This window comes from Leptidea sinapis, chromosome 7 (assembly GCF_905404315.1).
Source record: "Leptidea sinapis chromosome 7, ilLepSina1.1, whole genome shotgun sequence".
Taxonomy (NCBI): Eukaryota; Metazoa; Arthropoda; class Insecta; order Lepidoptera; family Pieridae; genus Leptidea; species Leptidea sinapis.
The window spans coordinates 10,046,387-10,069,797 of record NC_066271.1 but is presented as its reverse complement, the minus strand read 5'-3'; the positions used below and the strand labels follow the sequence as shown (position 1 = coordinate 10,069,797).

Sequence of the window (23,411 nt, the reverse complement as noted above, 5' to 3'; positions counted from 1 at the left end):
GGTACTAGAAAAATATATAAGCCAATAATCAATCATTTTTATTGCTTAACACATTAGTAATTAATTGATATGCAAATGCCGTCACGTAATATTATATTGTAAGTCTGTTTAGTCTAGTATGTTCATGGCAAAGATGCCAAATAAGGTTCAATTTATTGTCGCACCACCCAAGAGCTCATACTAGTATGCTAGGGCACACATCGACAAATTAGTACTAATTTCTCGAAGTTTATTAAACACAAATGATAGTTAGGTAGATACTAAAATCTTATTATTTAAGTTCGGTTTGGTTTTCACAGCTCTCCGAATCTGCTGACCCGATTAAAAAAAATTCATGTTCTTGAATCTATTGTCTGTATAATTATTGTATTTAAATTTAAAACAATTAAATCTCTACGTAAACTGCAATAATATCAATTATAAAGCTAAAGAATGAAAAAATGACGATTTGTACTGAAAAATTGAAATAGGTTTTTTTTTTAATTTTAACACATTTATTTAATCAAAATAATTACCAATATTATCTATACATTGCTGCCATCTAATAGGAAATTCATTTATACCTTGACGATAGAACTGTGGCGATCTAGATTCGACAAACTGTATGAAAGTATTTTGTACTGCCTCCTGAGAAGAGAACTTTTTATCAAGTAGAAAATTGTCCAAATCACGAAAAAAATGGTGGTTCGTTTGAGCAAGGTCTGGCGAATACGGAGGGTGACGAATGGTTTCTAATTGCAGTTCCTGTAGAGTTAAAACGGTTTCTCGTGCTGTATGAGTTCTCGCATTATCATGGAGCAATAAAGTCGGGGCTGTTTCACTGTTAGTTTTGCTATCATTGCTCGGAGTTCGGCACAGTAGACATCTGCCGTTATTGCTTGACCAGATCGGAGAAAGAAAAAGTGAATAACACCATGCTGAGACCACCAAACTGTTACCATTACCTTTTTATTGATAAGCTTTGCTTTAGGACACTGTCACGGCGTTTGACCTGGGGTCAGCCATTGCATTTTTTGCTTACGGTTATCGCAAAGAATCCACTTTTCATCGGAAATCACAATTCGAGCCAATATTCCTTCATTTCTGTATCGATTCAACAAGGCAACTCAAGTTCAACACTCGTTTCTTTCTGCAGATCAGTCAAATCATGAGGCACCCATTTTACATTTTTATTTTATTTTATTGATGGACGCAAATGAGTCAATATTGTTTGTAAGGTAACGTTTAACCTTGTCGCTAATTCCTGAGCAGTTTAGCACGGATCGGCTTCCACCATCTCTTTCATTTCAACATTGATATTGCGAGCTGTTTCTGTGGCGTTGGTTACGCGTTGGAACTCGTATTAAAAAATCACTCGATTTTTCGAAGTATCCACCTTTCTTGTCTAAGCTAAATAAAAAAAACAACTGAAAGTCGATAATCGAATGAACATTTTTTAAAAGAAGAACTACATAGGTACCATATGAAAACAGTTTCACTCAAAAATATCAAACCATGAAGGTTCTATGTCAATTCGAAGTACCTATTATAAAAAATGGCAAATTCACTTTAACCCCTATTAAAAGTAAACATTTTAGCCTTTCCTAGTTTATTAAATTTTGCTGTTAAAAAGAGCGAGGAGTTACATTTTTTTCTTATTAATTAATCAATTAAGCTTGAACAAAATCGAGTCGAGCAACTAGTCTCGTATGACACTTTTTATATTAAAACCATAGATTTAGAATATATTAGCGTATAGACGTCCAGTCGGCTTAAGCTCGATTGTGCGTGATAAATTTTGATTTGTCAATGCGAGATTTTTAGCTAATTTATTATTGACAATAAGGGACGAGACGAGCAGTACGTTCAGCTGATGGTAATTGATACGCCCTGCCTATTAGAATTCAGTTTCGCTCAAGATTCTTGAAAAACACAATAACTTTGAGCAGCACTACAATTGCGCTCGTCACCTTGAGACATAAGATGTTAAGTCTCATTTGAACAGTAATTTCACTAGCTACGGCGTCCTTCTGACCGAAACATAATAATTACGGCAGTTGTGGCACCCATAATCTAGTCAGCATCCTGCTCAAAGGAGCCTCCCACTGTAAAATCCACATCCAAAAATTACCGACAAATTGATAAAATTCTCCTTTTTGAGTCTGGCCAAAAACCTTTAATTTTTCCGTTCAAAGATGGAAGAATATATTCTATAATATTTCCTTATCTAGCTGAAGAAATTCCATTACGTCTGTGATGCAGGAATTTAATTATTAGAGGTACTTGCAGGTATCTGTTGGAAGATTCCTGTGATATTAGAAATTACGCTCGACAAATGGCATTCACTTAGAAAGGATTCCATTTTATCCATTGCTTTTTTATTATTCATATTATTCTCATTTTATTATAATAATGAATTCTAGAAAAGGATTGTGTGGTTTTATGAAACCACGGTAAAACTAAAACGTTTTGGAATAATATTCCAATAAGGGTATAAAAATCGCTTTATCAATCTTAATTTTATACTTTTTTGGCCTCACTAGCTGTGTCGTTGTTTACCAAATAAAAGTTTCACTTTAATAAATAACAATATTTACATTAAACACTGACAAAAAAAAAAAAATAGCGTGGAGCACTGGCACAAATGAGTAATAGTCTATACACTACACGGTCAGCTGCTGCGAACTATAGGCGCCGTCCGACCGTCACGCGACATGCAACACACAGACGAAAAAGTTTGAGACGATGTAATATAAGTTTCCTTTTAATAAATTTACTATGATATGCATTTACTTACAACATACATATATATAGACAACCAAAGAGTTCGAGAGAGAAGCAAATCTCTTACGGAGATTTTTATTTTATGAAAATAAGGGACGAGACGAGCAGGACGTTCAGCTCATGGTAACTGATACGCCCTGCCCAGTACAATGTAGTGCCGCTCAAGATTCTTGACAAACCCAAAAATTCTGAGCAGCGCCACAATTGCGCTCTTCACCTTGAGACATAAGATGTTAAGTCTTCTTTTGTCCAGTTATTTCACTAGCTAGGGCGCACCACAGTAATGCTTACACATTATTGCTTCACAGCAACGGAATTAGGCACTGTTGTGGTACCCATAATCTAGCCGGCATCCGGTGCAAAGGAGCCTCCCACTGGAAAACCACCCAAAAAGAATATGTAAAAATATGGAATTTCCAACGCTGACTTTGTGCTATATATATCTCGGAGATTTATTTGGATTTAAAATCGGGCGTCACCGTGTTGGTATCCACCATGTTGTTTTAAGTCGATCAGTGCGCACAACCGGCGCGGGCGCTAGCTTGTAGACGACTGCGCTTTCTCAATGAGCGCTCTACTGATGGACAATAATAACTAACTTCAATCACGTCACCGACAGTGACGTACACAGTGACAAATTCAAACACACTTTGAAAGATGACGTTCGCCATCAGTTCAGCCCAATACACAGAGTAGAATATAATCATACAGGCCATATTACTTTTATATGCTAATTCTCCGACATATATATATGTATAGATAATCGTGATCCCGTTGCAGCCAAGCGTGATAGATCACTTATCACAAAATAAGTCTCCTAAAGAAGTTTTCGCTTCGATAATAAAAAAATAGTCTGTCCGACCAATAATTTTTCTAAAAAAATATGAATAAATTAATCTAACATACATTCTTCTGACACAAAGCCATAAAGATACACTATTAACAGCTCAAAACTTATCAACTCTGCAGTACTTCTTTGAAATCGCATGTACTATTGCTAATACTATTGAATAATCTTAATCAAACAAATAACGCCTTTCAAAATTTTAGGAGCAAAGATTGCGTTACACATATATGCTATGTATAATGCGTGGAGCACTAGCACAAATGAGTAATAGTCTATACACTACACGATCAGCTGCTGCGAACTATAGGCGCCCCCCGTCTGTCACGCGACATGCAACACACAGACGAAAAAGTTTACGCCTTCTAAGTTATTAAATTATAACACCTTTCAAGATTTTAGGAGCAAAGATTGCGTTACACAAATATGCTATGTATAATGACTAAGTAAAAATCTTTTCAGTAATGTTGGTGCCTCACTTTACGTACACTCTATAAATTACAATTTAAAATGCGGAAACTGCAAATATAGATTAAAAAGAGGGGGCAATGAGTTTCTTGCCACTTCTTTTCATTAAAGCCCAACTTTTGCGAAGTGGTGCTAAAATCTTTGACATTCATATTATGTGTAATTTTTACCCAAATTGAATAAGTGATTTTTCTGTCTTTCTTTATTTCTAACATATAATAATAATAATATTGACACACTAGCATATAGCCTGTGTTATTGGTTGCAAGACAACGATATATTAAATACAATATACTTACTTAAACATACATAAATACATTTTAATCATCCATGACTCGGAAACAAACATACATTTTCATCATATAAATGCTTGCACCTACCGGGATTCGTACCCGGGACCTCTAGCTTACTAGGCAGGATCGCTAACCACTCGGCTATACAGGTCGTCAATGAAATGAAAATGAAAATTTGTTTCAGGTACCATGTCAGAGACAGAGCAAGCCCGTGCCTCGTCCAGTGAAAGTGATAACTTCGAGAAGATAGATGCTGCCGAAATCAAGAGTGATGTAAGTCTAAAACAAATTATATTTTTTATTTTATTTATTTAAACACAGCAAGATCTCTATCTGGGGTCTGTCCCTCATGTCTGAGGGTCGTGGTCAGTATTATGGATACATCTGGAGCGGATTATCTGCCTCCACCGATTTCTATTCTTTTTTTATGACAATAAAGGACGACACGAGCAGGAAGTTCAGCTGGTGGTAATTGATACGCCCTGCATTGCAATGCACTATCGCTCAGGATTCTCGAAAAATCCATAAGTCTAAGCGTTGCTACAATTGCGCTTGTCACCTTGAGACATAAGATGTTAAGTCTCATTTGCCCAGTAATTTCACTAGCTCGATTCCATTCAGACCGAAACACAGAAATGCTGACAAATTACAGCTTCACGGCAGAAAAAGAAGCTGTTGTGGTACCCATAATCTAGCCGGCATCCTGTGCAAAGAAGCCTCCTACTGGTTAATGCCCTCAGGTGCCCCTTGGGCCTGGGACTTCCCTATTCTTTTTATGTCCCGGGGAAGCACAGGACTAAATCCAGTCTTAGAACCGTGAAGAATTTGGATGACAAATCTTTAAGCGTAGACTCCCATAATTATATGAGATTTTCTCGAGATTTTACAACTAAATTAAATATACTGTCAAAGAGTAATTTTAATATATTACGTATTTTCAAACCTTTTTCTTTCCGTTGTCTTAACTGAGAACAAGATTGGAAGATATTTGTTCGATACTTTCTTTAATCGAAAAAGATGCTTATTTTTTGGAATTTGAAATTTTCTTGAGAACTACATCTTCCATAAATTTGTTCAGCCCTCTTGTTGGAGAACGGCCGCGTGATCTTTTGCCTTCGGTAATTCCAACCACAGTTAATAATTTTTCCAAACATTGGCCGCAAGGCAACAAGATATCATACATTTATTACTTAAAGCTAAGTTTAAACATTTACCCCGTTACACATCCTCTCTAAATGTGTTCCTTGCGTAAGCGCAACATCTCTTTGGGAAGACCAGTCCTTCGACCACTTGAGATTCGTCAGATCACTGTAGAAGACATAATAAGATTCATGAAAAGAATCAATCTTTGCAGTAAAGCTACCAGTAGCTATCACAATTGATCAAATTGGTGGCAGTGAAACAGGTCTGCGCTGAACTTTACTAAAGCTGAGTACAAACATAAACCCATTCGGGGTTTCCCTGTGGGTTTTACCGTGTACAGCAATCAAGTAAAAATACAAATAGGTAATATCATTATTTCAAAATTATTACAATATTACTTCAATATATAATTTTACAAACTTAATAAATTACGAACAGTACCTACTTAGTTTTTATTCACACGTACATGCAATCAATCCTTTTCATTTGCGTTTGTGTGTTTTTGTTACTGCATATGCAGGATGTGTGTTTCATGATATTATTCATCTTGTATTTTTTGTTTTGTAATAACCGAGAAAATATTAAAAGAAAATTTTCGAGCGAAAGAAGTAGAAGAGTGTGTCAAACGAGTCGAGTTAAAGGGGGTTCTTTGTAGACAAGGCCTTACCTTCCTTGTAAGATTCCTCAATAAAGTATGGTTCTTAAAAGAACCAGAGGCAAGTTTTATAATTACGCCTCATTTTATCATAATATGATATTATGATCTTCTTCGCCTGGCCCTTTCCCATTTTATTTGGGGCCCTCCGTATCATGTGTCTGCAGGTGGCTCGGTCCTGGGTCATCTCCCTGTTTATTTGGGCTTCTTTGAGGTTCTTATTTACTATAGACATCCATGTGATTCGGGGTCTTCCTCTTTCTCGGGGTTTAGTTTCGACATCTAACACTTTTCTGCTCATGTGGTTGTATGGTCGTCTCATAACGTGTTCGTACCGCCGCAGACGGCTCTCCAGTAGTTTTCCAGATAAACTCTCTCTCACTTTGAAAGTGCTTCTTATGTGTGTGTTTCTGACCTAATCTAGCCTAGTTGCACTACTTGCCCAACTAAACATCTTCATCTCTGCGCAGTGCAATTGATTTATAAGTTGTAAGTTGATTTAAGTTTAAGTGCAATATAATGATATTATGATATTGTATTAAAAAAATACTTCTTTGTATGACCTCACGCCATCCGTGATGAATGCGGGGTATTAAGTGCGCGGGTGTAAATCTGATTTAGTATTGAGGTCTTGCGAGCTCTTAAATTCTTTATTGTATCACTTTGTTCGTGTTCCGTGTCTCCGTCTGTAGGTCTATTATCATAATAAGTCAACTAATATGTAATGTGAACTAGGAACTAAAACGTTATAGGAAAAATTACATGTAAGTCACTATTGCAAAAAAAAATATAGTTTTTTTTCTTAATACTGTCTAATTTCTACTTCAATGGGAGGAATCTGGACGTTGCCCGCCCATAAAAATCTAATCGAATAAGCTGCATCGTACAAACTATAAGGTATTTAAACTCTCTTGTTCTAGAATGAGGGTGCCACGTTCACAGTCGGAGACACCTCAGATGAGACTGACGATGCGCCGTCGCACGAAGGCGGCGATTCGTTCCCGAATGCTCCACCACCGAACCTACGTAGAGTACTTACACCTGCACAGCAGTTCGCGCTCGCCGAGAAGAGAAGCAAACTAAGGTAGGCGCCTGAGTCCTGCTCGACAGATTTTTACACAAAATAGTAGACAAAACAGAATAGAACAATATTTCAATGAATAGTTTTAAAGCGATATCACTTCTGGGATTAAAATATACAAATTTATTCCACAACCTGAGAGATGAACAAGACATAAGTACTAGGATTTACGACCGATGCGTCACTCGGACGGTTGGCTCAGTTGGTAAGAGCGCTCGGACGGAACCTGAGAGGCGCGAGTTTAGCATTGTCCATTAATTTTGGTACAAATACATACGGACACTGCACCTATTTCTGCTGCAATATTACACCTGTTCTATATTTCTGGTGAAATGATACTCGTAACATACCAGAGTCCCGTGAGCCTGATATTACACTAATATAGCCGAGGTTGACAGTAAAACAAAATAGACATTTTATAAAATTATATATAACAATTCAGTCAACCGACTGAGGTGAGCGGGCACGGTGTACTGAATGCTTATTGGTCAGGTAATGATCACAATTCACAACGTATTGTAAACAATCGCTATTGGCTAATGAGGATAAGATCTATGATAATAATGCGTTATAATCCTGATTATTAATCTAATCAATATACCGAAGATCGAGCGAATAAACTTATAGAGATTTATTAGAGAAATTAGATATAGCTTCCAAGATAAATAGGGTAAATGGATATTGATACAGTAATGCTTACACATTACTGCTTCACAGCAGATATAGGCGCCGTTGTGGTACCCATAATCTAGCCGGCATCCTGTGCAAAGGAGCCTCCCACTGGTAATTCCACTCACATAGCATTTATCAGACCAAAGTTCAATACATAATTGTATGTATTATTCTTTTATTAATCATGCTTATTTTTTACCCAGGAAATAATGCAAAGGTTAATAATAGTTAATTAATATTTTATCAAGATTTATATTATTAGTAAGGGCATCTGCGAAGCTCATTTGATGGTAGGTGACCATCATCGCCCTCTAACATTGAAAAGAATTACGAATTGAGCCCAAAACGTATAAATATCATAAGAACAGAATAGAAATAAAGTTTACAATAGGAGTGACAATAACTTAACAATACTTATACAGGGTGTAATCGTTAAGTATGACCAGGCGATTATTCAGTAACCATTACAGATATCAAAAAACTTTAAAGTGATATTGAAAGAACGTAACCTAATCAGTAAAATGACATAATAACTTTTTAAAAATAAAACGAGAAGTATCCAAATTTTGATATTAAAACACTCCGATACATTTAGTATGAGATTAGTAGGATGGTTTTAGTTTCTTTGTTTTAAAAGGTTATTTTAGCTTAGTACTGATATTAAAGATAACTGTTTATTAACCTTACAAAGTAATAAAACTATCTTTTAATTTAATAATACATATTTATTTCTTGTTATGTACAAAATTGAAGAATTTATTTATTTCTTTATGAAGACGAAGGTCTTCAACCAGTGTGTGTTGTCAGTGATGACTTACGGTATGCAGACGTGGTCGCTAACTATGGGACTGATGAGAAAGCTCATGGTCGCTCAGAGGGCAATGGAGAGGGCGATGCTTGGTGTTTTCCTGCGAGATCGAATCAAAAACCGACCAAAAAGTAACCGACATAGCCCAAATGATTGCAAAACTGAAGTGGCAGTGGGCAGGGCACATAGTTCAACGGACAGATGGCCGGTGGGGCAGAAAAACCCTCGAATGGCGACCACGTACCGGAAGACGCAGTGTTGGTAGGCCCTCCACAAGATGGACCGACGATCTGGTCAATATCAAATCAAATCAAAATCAGTTTATTCACGTAGGTCACGGAAATGACACTTATAAATGTCAAAAAAAAACTTATCTTATTGAATCTACCGCTACTTCGTAAAGGGTTGAGCTAATGATGAGAAGTAGCAAGAAACGCATTGCCACTCTTTTATATCAAGATTTACATTTAAGTACATCGATTTACAAATAATTTCAAATTACAATATAATATGTAAAATGATGCAACAGACACACTCAAATGTCAAATAGTCAATGTCTTACACGAGTAAGTCAAAAAAAAATATCGCTGGAATACGTTGGATGAGGACAGCGCAGTACCGATCGTCGTGAAATCTTTGGGGATTGCCTTTGTCTAGCTTGATCATGATTATGGTGAAGTACAAAATTTTGTATTCAAAGCAGATGTTCGAAGTGGTATCCTTGTTGTGCAATACAATGACCTTAGTACTAATCTCATACTCAAGCCTTACTTCGGGGGTCGCCGGCAGAAGGAAAAAGGCAAGGTAGACTAGAAGTATAATAAAAACACAATTATAGTGAGAACGACGGCTTTGTTTAATTATCAAAATTAGTCAAATTTTGGTGCTATTTTTAAAATGTTAAAAGTCACATAATTTTCTATTTGTAGTCTACATATGTCTCTTATTAGTTCTTAAGCTATACTCTCACGTGCCGCACTCCCGCAGACGCCACCCGCACAGCTGTTTTGGCGCCAAACCCGACGCGGCCACTTGAGATGCTATACCCACTTGTGTTTAGGTAGTAGATAGTAGTATTATGCGGTTTGTTACGGGTTGCTAAACAAACTTGGTTATTGTATACAAAAAACAAGATTTCTGATAGATTCGTGCTGTGGTAGCGCCACTAAGGGCTACATTTCATCGGGACACCACGGTGGCGCAACCAATCGCTACCGGGATGTCCGTAAGCTTCCAAACTAGATACCATACAAACACCAGAGTCATGACGCGTCCGAGCTGGTCGCGCAACCAAACGGACACCAGGTGAGTTAATATAGGGCCTAAAATTCGCTAGGGTAAAGTGCTAATTCCTAATAATAGTGTTATCTAAACATAATATACTGCATATAAAGTTAAAAATCAATTAATAGCCTATAGGGCTGTATATTATATTTTTTGGTAGCGGCGACTGGTTGCGCCTCGCGACCGTGGTGTCTCGGTGAAATATAGCCCTTAGACTTTATTGACAAGTAACACTAACAAAAAAGGGTGTGTGTACTTATGTATGCACGTAAGAAGTTATACTTCTTTGGCCTAACAAAGCAAAAATTCTTAAAATTATTTATTCCTCGTACTATTCTACGTTTGTAGAACAATATTGTACAATCTTGCAACGATGGCTTTGATAATTAATTATTAAATAACGAATACGGCTGTACGGGCTTGAATCATTTGCCTATCCTAGTAATGGACGTAGAAACCAAAAAAATAATAGCGAATGTCGCAAACGTCAGAAAATTTTAGGATCATCTCATCTTAAAACTTCACTCTAATTATTTTTTCATAACGCGCCTAAAGAAGTGTAATTACTTCAATAACAATAATTAAGCTTCTTAATCCAAAACAATTACTGACTCGTTCACATCTGTCGTGTTTATTTTGTTTAACCTTTACTGAACTTCAACATTTAACTGAATCAAGAAACCGGCACTGAAATGCCCGCAAACTTATCGCAATGTAGGTCGACTAATTATAACAGACTCTAATTTGATAACGGTTAATGAAATAGTTTACTGCAAGTGCATACATACATACATATAATCAAGCTTGTCAAACAGAGAACTAATCGGAACTATTTGAATTTCGAATGTTATATTTTTTGAAACGTTGCAACCTTCTTGGTAATAAAAAAAAACAATTGGCGGGAAATCATTTGTTTATTGTTTTTTATCACACATCAAAGTTACGTATGCAACGAAAATCGAATTAAGTCGAAAAGATTTTAGAGCGATGATTTAAAAGTTCTCTCTCACCGCCAGACTGCGCCGCTTGTCTTCAAAATGCTGTTGGGATAGAAGCACCTTGCTTGAGCACCGTGAGGCGATGCTTTGCTTAATTTGAGAGAGGTCGGGTTTCCTTACATGACAAATTTCTTCAAGGGCGGCCTTCATCTGCCGTCAACGAATATAATGTGGCTACTGTTAAGCGGCTAATTGAAGAAAACTCGCAGATTACCTATGAGACAATTCGAGAACAGTAGGGGATAGGTATATTTGACAGCGGGTACTTAGTTATTACTAAGTCACCGCTATCCCCGTAGGTATGGAATATGAAAAAACGAGTACAAAGGTGAAACAAGCTTAAACCATTACACTTTGGCTTACGTAATTGTGTATAATTAAGTAGAACTTCGATTCGTTTCGTCAAAACAAGTTCCGAAGTCCATTTCCCAGGGCCGTATTTGACTCGTAACATTTAGAGCTAAAATATTAGCATCAAATAAAATTCTGCTAATTTAAGATCAATTTAAATATCTTCCTGACGCAATAATTTAAATGGGACTAAAAATTATGTAACAGTAGATTCAGAGCGCAATTGAGCGAGGAACAATGCCTGGTAGGTATAATTAATTAAAAACAGAATTATATTTATTGCAGTAAAAAAAATGGTTCAAACATGTAGGTGTTGCACTTGTTGTAAGTGAGGAACATCTGTGCCAGAATGCCACGCTATTCCATATCCATCAATTTGAACAGTGCCAATATCTTTTCAATTTAAAAAAATAAAAATATTTCATATTTTCATGTTTGCAAATACAGTTTAATGAAATTATAGATTTATATATATTATTATCATGTACCTAACATGTCGGCGCGGGATCGTTCATGCGGCGTTAGATCTAATGATCCCTGTCTACCTCTTCACCAAGTTGCATACCTTAGCTAATTTTCAAGAAATAACATGAAATAAGAGTTTAGACTTAGTTTCAATAATAGCACACAAGAGTTACGGATGTATATGGATGAAAAGCACAGTAAGTTCTGCGTGTGACTCCGCCAAAAGCCTCAACACGACTGACTCCAACCTGTTAACTAGTTCTGCCATCGGTTACTTTGTTATAGACCAGTCTAAAACTGGTGGTCTATAATTATAAGTTATGTCCAACTGTCACTTCTGTATTTACAGGGGAATCAATTGCCATACTCGAAGCAATTTTTTTATGAAGTCACATGGCCTGAACAATCTTATTATACTTTCAGACTCCAAAAGCTACCTCCAATCAATCATCTCAAATCCGTTTCGTACAAAAGTAGGATACCAATTATACATAAGATAAGGGAACATTTCAATAAAGTCAATTTAAATTATCTAAAAGTTTAGTCTTTTTAGAGTTGCGTACCCAAAGGGTAACCCAATCACTAACATATCTACACCGCTTCCAATCTAAAAATATATGGCCGACCTACATACTAGCGCTCTACAAAGCGCGGGTCCGGCCACGCATGGAGTATTGCTGTCATCTCTGGTCTGGCGCACCCCAGTATCAGCTCGATCCATTTGACCGCGTGCAACGTAGAGCAGCTCGAATAGTGGGGGACCCAGTGCTCTGTGAACGGCTGGATCACTTGGCGTTGCGTAGAGAAGTCGCTTCATTGTGTGTCTTCTACCGCATTTATCACGGGTAGTGTTCCGAAGAGCTGTTTAACCTGATTCCTGCCGCCGAATTCCACCTTCGCACGACACGCCACAAGTTAGGATATCATCATCACCATCTGGATGTGTGGCGGTCCTCAACAGTGCGGTTTTCAAGGAGCTTTCTTCCACGTACTACGAAGCTGTGGAATGAGCTTCCTTGTTTCAGGGACGATACGACATGGGTACCTTCAAAAAAGCGCGTACACCTTCCTTAAAGGCCGGCAACGCTCCTGTGATTCCTCTGGTGTTGCAAGAGATTGTGGTTATCAAAACGAATGCACCATGGTATATCACCAAGAATCAACATAACCGTGACCTGAATATGCCAATGTCAGTGCCTTTTTAGGGGTTTTTTCCTTAAAGAAAGTTCCCAACTTGCCTTTTAACTTCAAAAAACCATCCGTCATGATATCAGCGGGTTGTATCTATTCGTGCCTTCGTATGCGTGTTCGACTAGCACCTGATCGGTGTTTATGTAATTCTAAATAATCTACAAGTTTTTCTTTACTTATTTTGCAATTAAGCGACGTTTTTTTGGTCTTCAATCAAATTATGGGGTATGCTTGTTGTTGAAAGCTTCCTGATGCTTAATTATCCATGTAAGAACTGTTGGTAGATCACTTTCTTATCAGTCATCTTATCATCTTAGTTTATTAATTTGACAGTTATTTCGGCAAAGGGATCTATCAGCCTAGCTTTTTTTTTAATGAAAATAAGGGACGAGATGGGCCGGACGTTCAGCTTATGGAAATTGATACGTACTGCCCATTTCAATGCAGTGCCGTTCAGGATTCTTGAAAAACCTAAAGGCATACTATATAAGCGGAAACGAAAATTTATCTTAAGCTTTTGTTCCGTTGTGTGCACAGCTAAAAAGAAGCAATGCTAATTTTGTAGTATTAAAAGGTATATGGACAGGAAATTTTTCTCCAAAGACTCAAATCGTCGAATTTCTATCACAGCTATTTTCCTATAATATTTCTATAAGTTAAATCCGTCCCTGTTCACACGACGCAACGACAAAATCATTACTATTAAAATAAACAAGAAAAATTATGCCATCAACCTTAAATTCCAATGATTCCATTATTTCCAACCTTCAGACTAATAACAGTCATTTACTTTATTAAATGACTTCAATAAGAACTCGATATTTTGAACATTGTCAATATCTGAACAATCGATACGACAATCTTTTGTCATAGATATTCTATCGATCTGCCAATATGTGGGATATTTACTTACTTACGTCAAGGTCCTGAAGTGAATCTGGGCCTCCGAAACAGGAGAATACTACCTTTATCAATCCTGTGTCACTCCTTACCAATCCGCTTCCATGACGTCTTTCACTAGGTATCTGGCCAATCTGAGTTCTAAGATTAGTATTATGCTTCCATTCAGCTAAGATAATCGTCAGTCCATATGATTATTCCTTCGTTTAATTAAGTTCAGTTACTATGCAAAGTTTCAAAGTCATATTCACAGTATTTTTTAATGCTGACTGTTAAAGTTGTGATTCTTTTCTATCGAGTTAATTCTGTGACATCATGTTTCCACAAAAAATGGTCGCTAGATGAAATCCTGAATTTAAACATAATATCTTAGATAATTTTTACATCTTGATGGAGTCCCTTTCTGCTAGACAACCAATAAAAACAGGCCAGGTTTAGCTGCGATTTGTATGACACTTTGTGTTAGTGGGCGTGAATTGCACATAATAGAGGTTGATTCAAAACTCAATTTTCAAACTTCAAAACTCTCTGATCTAAGCATAATATATTTCAACCATCATTGTTAAATAAATTTTGATACCTACTGCATCAAGATCTTGCTAAGAAATTTGACCTAGGGTGCGCCATAAACATGTTAAGTAAATTTAACACATTCCAGCACCATGATGACTACTTTAGCGTAAAGGAAAACCATATTATATTACCTTATATCCTTGTTTGTCAATTGTTAACTGTTACAATGATGAGAGGAAAACTTGTTTATAATGTGCAAGCGATCTTGAAGTATCTACTCTTAGTAATAACTTAAATTTATTCAAAACAATATTTATGCAACTGTTGTGTAATAAGTAAAATACGAATGTGGGCTGATAATATTATCATATGAGAGTTTTAACACCTAATTATCAACAGTTGCGTACAAATTTTTTTTTTTTTTTTTTTTATGGAATAGGAGGACAAACGAGCGTACGGGTCACCTGGTGTTAAGTGATCACCGCCGCCCACATTCTCTTGCAACACCAGAGGAATCACAAGAGCGTTGCCGGCCTTTAAGGAAGGTGTACGCGTTATCGTTACCCATAATATGAATCCTCTATAAAATATTCTGAAACAGTTGGCTTACTGCTAACATTAAAAATGCCTAGTAAGCATAATATCATTCAAGGGAGTGTTATTATGAAAACGGATGGTATAATGTTGTACTAAATTTCATTAAACAATCGTTTAGATGATGTAATGGTTATTAGGACACTGGGTGTTTTAGTGTTGGCAATAAGCTAACTGTTTTCGAATCTTTAATAGAGTATTTAAGGCATGGGTGTAGATAAACTATATTTACAATACTTAATATGCTTACATAAAGTCAAAACTATTACTACGAAGTATCACGCGTAGATAGTACATTTCCGCGCCTCTGGGCACCACGGGACAGGTGTCAACACCAAATGGCACAAAGACTCACTGAGAATGACATATTTGCAATTTCTGCTGCATTCGGCAATCGAAGCAGCAGCCCCAATTGAAGCCCTTGGAACACAGAAGGAGTGAGAGTGTCGATGCAAATCGCGCACCAGCCACCAACCAGCGCCCTTCCTAGTCAAGCCCAAGCCACTAGGGTCATTCCATCAGGACGCTTCCCATTCTACCAATAGAGCTTAAATAGATTATAGTAGGTGTTATATTATACGTTCATTTTCTAATAGAAGGAAAAAAAGAGCATACGGGTCACTGATGTTTAGTGATCATCGCCGCCCACACTCTTGCAACACTAGAGGAATCACAGGAGCGTTACTGACCTGTAAGAAAGGTTCACACTGAATGAGATTCACTCGATTGCATGAAACGTGCAGTCATTGACAGATTGACAGATGACGGTTATAATCTTGTAAAAAAAGGTCGAAGCTCGAATCGCAGAGTTGCTGCTCTGCGTTGCACGCGGTCATAGGTGCGATTCGAGCTGATACTGGGTGAGAACAATTCCCTATGTGTGGCCGTCTTTACCTAAAACTGTACCTATCCAGTATAACGTCATCTTATAAAAAAAAGTTTTAATTTACCGGTTTAATTTAATTATAAATGAGTTTTGAATATATAAAGGTCGAATGAATGCCCCTGGTGAGCATTTAAAATTATTTAAAATTATATTTCACGCTCGGAAGAATATGAAAGTTAGTTTGCGCGGAGTAGTGTAGTAGGTTAGCACTATCCTAACAGATTTAATGTTTAGTAAATTGCGGAGACTCAAAATTTCATCACTAAATGGATGTTATGGAATCGATGTGCTCGCTCAAGTACTATAGTACCTGTATACAGTTTTACCGATCATAGAGATATAATAAGATGTCTAGATCATAAGAATCTCCGCAGAATGGGTGGCAATGGGGCTGGCCGCCATGTTTGTGACGTCTTATTGACGTCAGGTCGTGGCAAGCTTCATCACCTTAAGGCTCGGGACCAAACCAACGGCCTTGAAGAATCCAGCGGTGCTAGGATGCCTCTCCTGTAGAAGATCTCCATAGTTTTAATTCTGAATTAGAAGCATTTCTAATTTATTACAATCATAATACTTTTTTTTTTACAAAACTAACAAAACTAGGTCATGTTAAATAAATAGTATTGGCGTAAAATTAATTAATCTTCATACAATTTTTATCCAGATTGATCGCCTTTGGACCCATCTCCAACTCTAAGTTAAGGGGGTGATTTTTTTCTCACTATCTATAAAAAACAGAAATGTAATAAAAAACTAAATTTTCTTCTCATTTTGTGTAGGTATATAATTTTTTTTAAAATAAGCTTTATATAAACCGTCGTGAAATGGTTTCAACTATGCGCTATTTTGGCGATTTCTTGGCAGCCTTTATCACGAATAAACCGCACCGTTCGCAAAACAAGCTGTCGCTGTAGCAAAATTGGATTTATAATTCATAATAACTTTAGCAAGTAGATAACTAAATTGTAATAAAACGTATTTAAACCATTAGCTAATATTATAGACGATCTAAAATGCATTCAAGTTATTGATTCTGTCATTAAATTCGTATTGCGTTTAAGACTAAGTTATGAATGTGTGTTATAAAGAATGTGATAAACAATGGCTTGCCTCGTCAATAATATAAACTAGAGCTCCTTCATAGGTTTTGGTATACAATTTTACAATAAAAAACTGGGTAATATACTTGGACTCGCTGAGGACATATTTAAGAAACATATTAAAGATTTTTTGTACAAAGAACACTTACTATAGAAAAGCAGAATTAGCAAGATTATATAGAAGATCTTAATGCACAGTTCTTGTCTGGTTCTGTGCAGATTATATATAATAAGAAGGCTTAGCAATTTATTTTAACATGATTTAAAAGATGGGCTGTGAGTTTCATATCAGTTCTTCTCCCCGTGTCAAAGCCCCTTTACGAACTGATGTAGCTTCATGGCGTTTCAAATTAAAACTCAAATATTTTTATTCAAAATAGGATGTGACATCATTTATTGAAAGTCAAAAAACTAGCATCCATTCCAAAATGAATGCCTCAGGCCTGAGAAGAATAGGCGCAACAAACTCAGCGGGCTTTATTTTTTCATCAAAAATTTGTTTTACTATTAAAGTAACGTTGTACAATTAAACTTATTATTTAATAGCCTGAGGAGGTCGCTCCATTCCCAATCTGTGGTATCATTAAGAAAGTCATTTTTGTTATAGTAACTTTTACCACACCGTTTCTTAACAATTCTTTTGAATAACGTAATAATTTTGTTTTGAACATTTTCTGGGATCCTGTAGTAAAAGCATATACGTCGCCCCACAAAAGACTTACTAACTCGACTTAGCCGAATAGTAGGCATTATAAGCTTATGTCTGTTCCTGGTGTTAACATTATGATTATGACAGTTTCTCGCAAATTCACTTATGCGCCTACGATCATACATTATCAAGAATATATTGAGAAGCAACAGTCAAGATGTTAATTTCTTCGAATTTTGCTCTCAATGATTCTTTAGGACCTAGGTTATAAATACCGCGAATAGCCTTCTTCTGCAGCACAAATATTGTATTAATATCGGCAGCGCTGCCCCACAGCAATATACCATAGGACACAATGCTATGGAAGTAACTAAAGTATACAAGTCGCGCCGTATCTATGTCAGTTAATTGACTAATCTTTTTAACCGCGTATGCTGCAGAACTAAGTCTGTTCGCCAATCCTTCAATATGGGGGCCCCATTGTAGTTTGGAATCCAGAGTAATGCCAAGAAATTTAGCAGATTCCGACGATTTTATCACCTCTCCGTTTAATAAAACACTTGCATCAACATTTTTGACATTTGGTTTAGCAAGGCGTGTTGTTACAATATGTTACATTATTGTCACACCCTATGGTAAATAAATTTATTTCTATTAAATTCTACCCGTCAATATGCGACAAAAGTCAGCGGGGAGGCTGCAGAAAGCTGGCGGAGACGGTTGCCCACCATTGACGTATGTTGTTGACGTGTCAAAGGTTTCAATGTGCACACACACTTTTTAGGTAGAAACAAGCATATGACATCTCGTTAGTTAAATACTACACGATATGCGTATCTAATACACTTGCGAAGGCCAAAGCCATATTAGGAAGATAAATATTAACATCATGAGCGCGAGATTTACGTAATAACACATTTTTGGATAGTACTGCAATAAGATAGGAAGTATTATACAGTGTTTGGGTACCAGGCGATCATAGTTGAAGTAGAGATTGACTTACGTATGACGCGAGTTTACCTTAATATACATAATTTGACGTCATGTTCGTGCGCACTTACTACATAGACACCAGGAGAACATAAATATGGTAGCGGTGATACTGATGTCACAGATGTCTTTCATAGCGGTTGAAATCATGTGTCATCCTATGATCCTAGCTATATGTACCAGGACTTCATATGCAGCTTAGAGGTTCATGCACAATGCAGGTTTCTGCATTCTTCTGAAATGTGTACTTTGTACGTACCCAATTTTTTTTTAGCAAGCAAACATTTAAGATAGTTTTCTCGATTTATTTATTTTTTAGATTTTCTCGTTAAGTTTTAGCATGAATTTAGTACAACATAAATAAAGTCAATAACAGTAAATTTTAACTTTAATACTTGCGTACTTAAGTATATCGCTATGTAAAGTTCACCGGAATAATAAAATTATTGTATTAACATCGAAAACTGTTATCGAGTCATAAAATAAGCTTATAGAAGCCTGACGACCTGTATAGCCGAGCTACCTACTATGCTAGAGGTCCCGGGTTCGAGTCCCGGTAGGTGCAAGCATTTATATGATGAATATGGATGTTTGTTTCCGAGTCATGGATGTTTAAAGGTATTTATGTATGTTTATATGAATTCATGTATGTTTAAGTAAGTATATTGCATTAAATATATCATTGTCTTGTAACCCATAACACAGGCTATATATGCTTAACTTGGGGCAAGATAATTTGTGTAATAAATGTGTCAATATTATTATTATATTATAGAAGCGTCTTTTGGTGCACATGGAGCGATTTTAATTGATCAACTAACCTCTTTCGATTGGGACCATCTTAACAGACTTTCAACAACAGCGAAAGAATCGATTCCATAAAAATTCTAAACCCTTTCAACGACGATTCTGTTCACAGATACTCTGCTTCATGTTTCCAATATTAAAGTTATTATATATTTTACAATCGCTTGTAAAATGTTCGCAAAATACTTTATTTATTTAAAGTGTGTGTGGATTGCATCTATTGTACTCAATAACTCTTTTTTTACGTAGGTATTAATTTACATTTACTATTATTGATTCACTCGTGTAAGGCTTAAATCATTTATACGTCTAGATGGACTATGGCAGCTGTGAAAACGTCAAAAAAAATAGACTTTAGAACTAACCTCTATTTTGAGCAATTCACGCACACTAACACAAAGTGTCATACGAATCGCGAGTGTAAGACGTAGCTTGTCACTTGCATTTGACGTTTGTTGCTTCACTTTACATATATTGTAATTGAAATTATTTGTAAAACGATGAAGTCGTAAATGAAGTTGATTAAAAAGAGCCGCACGTTAATGAGTTTCTTGCCACTTCTGACAGTGACAGTTGACGCACGACTAAGGAGAAAAAAAGTGTACATATATTGTGGCACAATTTTCCGTTCCGATATAAGACTGTGAATGATATATCCTTATATATGTATTAGGTACTATACACTATTTTATTCAAAAACTAGTTCATCCGACAGACGTTGTTCTGTATATAATAAATAAAATAATGTTTTTTATTAATTTGTCAATAATATTTCATAACATCAAGAATTATTTCGTAAAATATGCTCCCAGTTGTTGTAATGAAATTGTTTCACAGCAGAACTGTCAAACCGTGCGTCAATAAATTCTCTCATAGAATATATGTCCAAACAAAGACACATCAAAGGAAAAACAAAATTGTTGTTTAAATTTAATTCCGAACACTTTCATATTTATTCACCTTTTAAACCTTCCCTGGACATCCACAAATAATTCAAGACCAAAATTAGCCAAATCGGTCCAGCCGTTCTCGAGTTTTAGCGAGACTAACGAACAGCAATTCATTTATATATATATAGATAAACGAAAAATAGCCGGAAACAACATTATATTATGTACTAATTTGTTTATTCTTTAAATGTAACCTTTTTAATGTCATCAAAACCATCAAAGCCATACAAGTACAGCCAAAGAGATTTTATTACAAGTTTATGCCAGATTTATGCAAATAGACTTTTTCCGTGACCTGGTTATTATTAGTTAGGCCATGTATTCTAAACAAGTGCAACAGCAAAAATCGATACCCAGAAGAAAAATAAAAAAGTAACTTTGTATCGCTGTTCAACAAATTCTCCACATATTTTTTTTTGCTTTTTAGTTACTATAATTTTATTTTAACTGCCGGATAAAAATATTTTTTTATGACAGTAAGGGATGTTAATTGATACAACCTGCCCATAACAATGCAATGCCGCTCAGGATTCTTGAAAAACCCGAAAATTCAGAGCGGTACTACAATTGCGCTCGTCACCTTGAGACATAAGATGTTCAGTCTCATTTACCCAGTAATTTCATTAGCTACCACGCCCTTCAGACCGAAACACAGTAATGCTTACACATTACTGCTTCACGGCAGATATAGGCGCCGTTGTGTACCCATAATCTAGCCGGCATCCTCTGCAAAGGAGCTTTCCACTGGTTAAAACTCCCATGCTTTACTCAATCGTGATCCTGTGCCAGCTTCGACCAGGTCTTATTATATGCATCCAGATCGTCATGCCATCGTTTTCGGGGTCCACCTCGACGTCTTTGTCCGTCATGAGGCACCCAAAGCGTGTCGACCTGTGCCCATCGATTTGTTCCACTTTATCCAGGCGGCTATTTCTACCACATCAGCAATGCCAGTTCTGGAACGCAGATAATTTATTAATTATCCTGGAAAAATTATATTCTAATTAAAATATTTTTTTTTCAAATAGGTTTTAAAATCACTCAATGAACGTCAAAAACGCGAATAGCCCTCTTTTTTCAGCACAAAGGTGGCTGGCTAACTACCTCATCTTTATATATACAATTCTTCTGTACGTGTGTTGACAGTGAACTCCTCCTAAACGGCTGGACGGATTTCAATAAAATTTTCTGTGTGTGTTCAAGTGGATTTGAGAATGGTTTAGATTCACAATTGAACTCCTAAATGGCTGGACCGGTTCCAGTGAATTTGAGATTGGCTTAGATTCTCAATACAGTCGTACATGTATTTCTCATACGTATGTTAGAGATCTCCACCTAGCTTCTGAACCGATTTTTCAAATTTTACACATGTCTGTCGGGTCCAATAGTAATCATATAACATAGGAAATAATACTAAGAAAATCAAACTCTTGAAGTGAGTGAAAATTATGTTCAATTATTCCTTTACAAACATTCACATAGGCCAAACTAATATGAAGCGTAAATAAAATACTTAAGCATATTCCGTATTTACACACAGAGGTCACCTAATTAATGAATATCCATATTTACTTCGCTTTATACGCGTAAGAACCGGTTTAATACGTCATTCGTAGTGTAGGGTTGCCACCCGTATTCTAAAATAGAGAATTGTACTGAATTTCTTGTAAGTGTACATTATAATCGATTTCGAGACATCTAGCTTTTTCAACACCTGGAATATCTTATAGATGCCCTTATACCCAACGCCTCGACTTCTTTAAACTTCATTCACTAAAATCTCGTCGCAGCTACCTAGATTTATTATTTCTGCACAAAATAGTTAATAATAAAATAAATAGTTCTGACCTTCAAGAATGCATATCCCTCTCAGTACCCTTTAAATACCCAAGACAGACGATATCCAAGATCTTTCACATTCCTTACTGCAGAACAAACATTGGACTCAACGCCCCCATCGTCAGGCTTTGTAGATTATACAACGAAGTTAACTCAAAAAATTCAGAAATCGATATTTTCAACGATAATTCAAAAAAGTTTGTAAAAATTCTCGCACATCAAGCTAACCTGTGTCGTTTTTTTTCCAAGTAGTGTGTACCTATATCCTCTTCATTATAAAACCATATAAATCTACATCCTTACTTTATATACATTTTAGTACTTAGACATTTTTGACTGTATAAATCACACTGTTACCATTGAATGATGTGTTCATCTTTAATTGTTACATATATCAGAATAATTGTACCTAGCATAAGTTTATATAAATGTGTAATATATGTAATGTTGATGATCCAAATAAATAAATAAATAAAAAATAATCTGAAACATTAATCGATTGCCAGATTTTACCAGTGGGAGGCTCCTTTGCACAGGATGCCGGCTAGATTTTGGGTACCATAACGGCGCCTTTTTCTGTGTAAGCATTATTGTTTCGGTCTGAAGGGCGCCGTAGCAAGTAAAATTACTTGGCAAATGATACTAAACAACTTAATATGTCTAAAATTGACGAGCGCAATTGTAGTGCCGCTCAGAACTTTTGGGTTTTTTCAATAATCCTTAGCGGAAGTGCACTGTAATGAGCAGGGCGTATCAATTACCATCAGTTGAACGTTCTGCTCGTCTCGACCCTTATTGTAATAAATAAGATTACACGATTAGAAGTAAACATACCACAGAAAGAATACTTTCTTTATAAAAAGATTTTCTTTTGACAAAACTAAAAGAACTGGTTGGAACTGGAACCCAAAGTTATAAAACGTTTAACAACTCACTACAATCAGTCAAGGTAAATCATATAATGTGAATGTGATATCTCCTTTAAATAATTGCTTAATTCATCAAATGTCAATTTGACTTTTGACAACGTATTCTTAATCCAAATGAAGAAATAATAAACTACTTATCAACGCTGTACAAATACTCATTATTATGTCAGCCTACCATAACCTGACTTTGGCTGGATTATGTGATAATTCCACAAAAATCTAAATGAATAGAATAGTT

At 36.1% G+C, this 23,411-nt stretch overlaps 1 protein-coding gene across 1 annotated transcript in view; it reads left to right on the top strand.

Annotated features, from left to right (window-relative positions):
- Window positions 1-23,411, top strand: part of LOC126965433 (acetyl-CoA carboxylase) — a 147,856-nt gene that overhangs the window by 27,531 nt on the left and 96,914 nt on the right. Inside the window, exons 2-3 of the mRNA XM_050809039.1 lie at window positions 4,553-4,641; window positions 7,087-7,250. Coding sequence (XP_050664996.1) covers window positions 4,553-4,641; window positions 7,087-7,250 — 253 coding nt within the window. The remainder of the gene's footprint in view (window positions 1-4,552; window positions 4,642-7,086; window positions 7,251-23,411) is intronic.